The following is a 4,560-nucleotide window of genomic DNA, read 5'->3' as shown; positions in this document are numbered from 1 at the left end:
ATTTAAATTGTATGGAGAGAATTTTGGTCCCTTATTGTTGCAAAGATCATATTTAATTAATGGAAATACTAAAAAATAATGCAATCCAGAAACTAAAAATGTTTTAATAAAAAAAAAGTTTGGATTTCAACTTTGGACTTTCACATCAATCTCAATACAAACACTACAAAATGCTGTTGCTAACGTCCATGCTAACCCACAGAAAATGTGCTTTGGTCCTCACTCCAGAGGAAGTGAAGAGAATGAGATCCGGAAAATGTAATTAATAATTAAAGGGGGAAAAAAATATTAATCAGAAATCTTTACAAAATTTGAATACAATACAATTTCACATTTTTACACTGAAAATCTTTTTTGGATTTGAAAAAAAAAAAAATTATTTCTGGATTGGATTTTTTTTTCAAATTTCCATTTACTCTGTAAAAGACATCCCAGCAGATTCCCCCAAAGGTGAGAAAAAAAGACAATATGTAAAAAAAAAAAAGAAGAAAAAAAAAGGGCCTGTGAAGCTGCACATTAATAGACCAAAAACTGTAGATGAATGTCCTTAAAATAAATGTTTGTCAACCAAAACTGTGTTTCCATAACACCAGCATAGAAGTCATTTAAAGGTCCCGTAACCTGCTTGATCAAATAATCCCTCTAGAAGCACCTGGGTACTGATTTGTTATGAAATATTTCCTGCTAAGAAGAAAAGAAAACACAGATTTTCTTGACTGTAATCAGCTAAAACAGATTAGCGGCTAAAAGCGCTACATCATGGCGCTCTGACTCATATCTCCGATCCCTGATCGGGGAGAGGTGACTGTTTACATTGCTGGCACAGTGCAGTTATATGCTTCCTTTATGGGCCATTCTTATGCAATAATTCTCATATTGCTCGTTTTAACAGGACAGGGAGGGGCTGCTGCTCAAACAGCAGGACCCCTCAGAGAAGCAATTGAAAAAACACTTTTTGCATAAAATTGTAAAGGAATAAGATCATAAGAGTTAAAAGCTCAAAAATGTTGACTTTGCATGATGAAAGGCCCTTTAAGCTTATTATCTCTGGAGAATCTGTGCCTCTGCAGCCATTAACTGAAACATAATCTTCAAAATAAACTAGAGCTGCAGCTACAGATGTACCAATCAGATATCTGTGATTTCAGATATCAGAGATCCAATCCACAGCATTTTACATAGATCTGCTACTTATTTCTTTTTGCTGCTTATTTGTTAAAAGATAATATAAAGTACATTTATATCAGTGTTCATTTTTTACCTTTAATTTAACAATGTTTGTGTTCAGACTAAGTCCTTCACCCACATGGAAGCATGCAGGTTCATTCATTCAGATCGAAAAGAACTGGATCGGTGCATCACTAGCTGCAGGTATCGATTCTTAGACTAATCAGTTAATCCAGCCATAATTTTTGATTAGAAAATACTTTCAGTAAATAAACATCTCTTCATAAATAATATGTATATGCATATATACGTGTATATATATCTATATATATATATAAATGGCCTGTTTCTTCCACTATTCTAGATAATGATTTAATTACCAGATTAGTTTATGGTTATTTTAATAATAACTTAATCTTGATTAACGTGAATCGTCAAATTTTCCTTAAACAGCTCTACACCTGAGGAAAAAAATCCAGGTAATATATCATTGGACCTAATTGATGGGTTTGCTATGAACTACATGGTTTTTATTTGGTCTTTCTAAATTAAAAAGAAGCAGGAAACGTCTGTTTCTTTCTTTCTGTTGCTTGTGAGTAACATCTTATAAAACATTTAATTTCTGCCAACATCTCTAATTCCAGTCCGCAGGGACTCACCTGCCTCATAAGAGAAGCCTGAAACATGCCTGTTTTTCTCTTTATAAGCTTCTTCCTAAAGTTTCCGCCCAATCCTGCCGCCCTAATTCACACTTTTATCTTTCCCTTTCCTCAGTCAGACCGTTATCTTTATAAAAGGCATAAAGGAAAACCTGCCAGACTTACCATTGGCCTCTGTGTCTGAGCCAGATGACCTGCTCTGACGCAAAGGGTACTTTTTGCCTTTGGGGTTTGCTGCCCCCTGCTGGCTGCGTGTGATCCTGCGTCCAGAGGAGAAGACTGAAGCAGCCACCGGAGCTGCAGCCGATTCTGCTGCTGAATCTGGGCCTTCATCGTGAGCCGCAGCGGCCGGTGAGCCGCTGCGTATCAAGCTGCTGTTATCTGAAGGGAAAAAGGACAGGACGCTTTTCATAAAAAAAAAGAAAAATAAAGCTGATTCACCTTTATTTTAAAGCTTCCATTCAGCTTTTACTGAATTTACATTATAGGACATATTCTAAATAAATATATTATCAGCTGCTCTTTTCCTAACGAGAGGCAGGTTTTTTCCTGCTCTATGTGCTGTGAGTTTCTTCTGAAAAACAAAGCAGAGAGCGGTCCCACAGGGTTCAGATCTTGTCATTCTTGTTGTTAAAAGTAGAGATAAACTTTAATATTTTTTAAAATCTGCTGGATGATTCCCTTGAAAACACTTCTTAAGCCTAAATGACATGTTTTGATAAAAGTACCTGTAGTCAGAGTTTGACGTCCAAGAAAAATAACATTTTCTTAAACTAAAGTGTAAAACTACTTTCCTGTATTAAATGTTTGATGGTTTTCCTTAAAATAATTTCAGAATAAAAGTCGAAGTTCTAACAAAGTACCCGATGTAATACAAAATGGAAGAACTAATAAGAATAAGAATATATTAATTATTTTAAAGTAAATTAGAAACTATTTCCTCAATTTCCTTCAGAATCGCAGCCATTTAATTATAAGGATACTTTTTAAACTAGAAAAGTTTTCATTTATTCAAGAAAATGATGTCAAAGAAGTTCAGTTCTAAGGTTTCCAAAGGTTTACTCCACATTATGCCTGCAAAGCATCATTTGTCTCAGAGATTTTTAATGCAGCCTTATCATTTTGAAGAATTATTAAAGTAATTTTATGACTTTCAATTAATTACATATATTTTTTAATCTCCATCTCTAATACAATCAACTGAAAAAGGTAAAACATGCCTAAAAGTAAATTGCTGATAATTTAAAGGAAAGATTTAATTTTTTTTTTTTTGTCAAATGTTTTGCATTAAAATTTTACACGTTTTACATTAAAGTAAAAGATAAGTGAGAAATTGAGTTTTTAAAAATCTTACTTTCCAAATAAAATACACAATCATGGAATAACAAGATGGGTTTTTCAAAGTTTCTGATAGAAATAAATTAACTTTTTTTTTTTCTTTAACTATTCCAACAGTCGGACAAATGAGGGAAGGTGGAAGAAATCGAACGATTCAATCACTGATCTGTTTAAAAACATTCAGAAAGCTTTCTGTGGAGGCAGAGCTTTACCTTGTGAGCTCTGGCTGAGGCGCAGCGACGCACGAGTCAGACGAGTGCTGCTGCGTCTGCGCGCTCTCTCTGCGGCTTCCACGTGTTCGTGGTCGGTGGAGAAATCAGAGTCCTCCGTTCCTTCCGAGCTGCTGCCTGCCGTTCTCTGAGAACAACAACAGCCGTCAGCAAATCATCTAATAGATTCTGTGCTGATGAGAATAAATGCATATATAGCAGAGATTTCCCGCTTTTCTACTCTTTTCTTTGAATTCATCAGAAAAACATTTCGCCCCATTTCCATTAATCAGCTTTACTAGTTCGTCAATAAATCCTCAGACTTATTAAACACTGAATACACTTTTTTTTTCAGAATTGCTATTTACGAAACATGATCTTTATTTGCAACAATAATGGAACAAAATTAACTCCATATTTGAAGTTAAAATATGTTGAGAGTCAAGTTATTTCACACTTTTGTTTACTACATGTGTTTATTTACAGTTCTGATGCCGTCTGTGAGAATCTATAATGAACAATTGACTGCTCTTGTGTTTTGATCGATAAATAAATGCGTATTTACCAAAGTTTTTTCTGAACTGTCAACAACTGTTGTTAAAATGATCTGTATTTATTCACTGCATTGCTGATAGCCCAAAAAAGTGAAGCCACTGGCAGCCATATTGGTAGTCCCTACAGAAATGTGCAGTAAAAATGTCTCTGTGCCGTCGCTCATGGCTCCTGGGGGCCACAGCCCTATGCTCTTGGGGGGCTCTGTTGTGGGGCTTCCTTTGTGACCCTCGGGGTGGGGGCTGGTTGTCTCCATGGTGATCTTCCTGGTGTCTGTGCTCTGGGATGGTCACTGATGAGCTGGGTCCTAGGTCCTCTCTGCCCCCTCCAGATTGCTGGAGCTGGGCTGGCGGCGGAGCCCCCAAAGAGTGTCTGTTTGCAGGCGCTCCTACAGCTTCTCTGCAGTGTTTTTGATGCTTGTTTTGGTTGCGTGTGACTCTTCTGCAGGTTTTTTCCTCGGGTTTGCAGACATTTTTCATCTTCTACAGATACAGCAGTTGATTATGTTTTTTTTTGTCTTCTCTTTTTTCTTTCTCTTCCCCTGTCCAACTGTCATGTTTGCCATTACTTATCTTACTTCTGTAATAAATCTTAAATAAAAAAAATGCCTACCTATGTAGCATTAGAAAGCTAAA

At 36.1% G+C, this 4,560-nt stretch overlaps 1 protein-coding gene across 1 annotated transcript in view; it reads right to left on the bottom strand.

The window, feature by feature from the left end:
* Positions 1-4,181, bottom strand: part of LOC107101245 (histone acetyltransferase KAT7-like) — an 11,976-nt gene extending 7,795 nt beyond the window's left edge. Inside the window, exons 1-3 of the mRNA XM_015400084.1 lie at positions 4,053-4,181; positions 3,377-3,521; positions 1,992-2,207 (exon numbers count right to left, since the gene is read on the bottom strand). Coding sequence (XP_015255570.1) covers positions 1,992-2,207; positions 3,377-3,521; positions 4,053-4,181 — 490 coding nt within the window. The remainder of the gene's footprint in view (positions 1-1,991; positions 2,208-3,376; positions 3,522-4,052) is intronic.
* Positions 4,182-4,560: the final 379 nt, after the last annotated feature.

This window comes from Cyprinodon variegatus, unplaced genomic scaffold (assembly GCF_000732505.1).
Source record: "Cyprinodon variegatus isolate N-32 unplaced genomic scaffold, C_variegatus-1.0 Scaffold1069, whole genome shotgun sequence".
Lineage (NCBI taxonomy): Eukaryota > Metazoa > Chordata > Actinopteri > Cyprinodontiformes > Cyprinodontidae > Cyprinodon > Cyprinodon variegatus.
The sequence above is the reverse complement of the archived record's forward strand: the minus strand, read 5'-3'. Positions and strand labels throughout refer to the sequence as shown.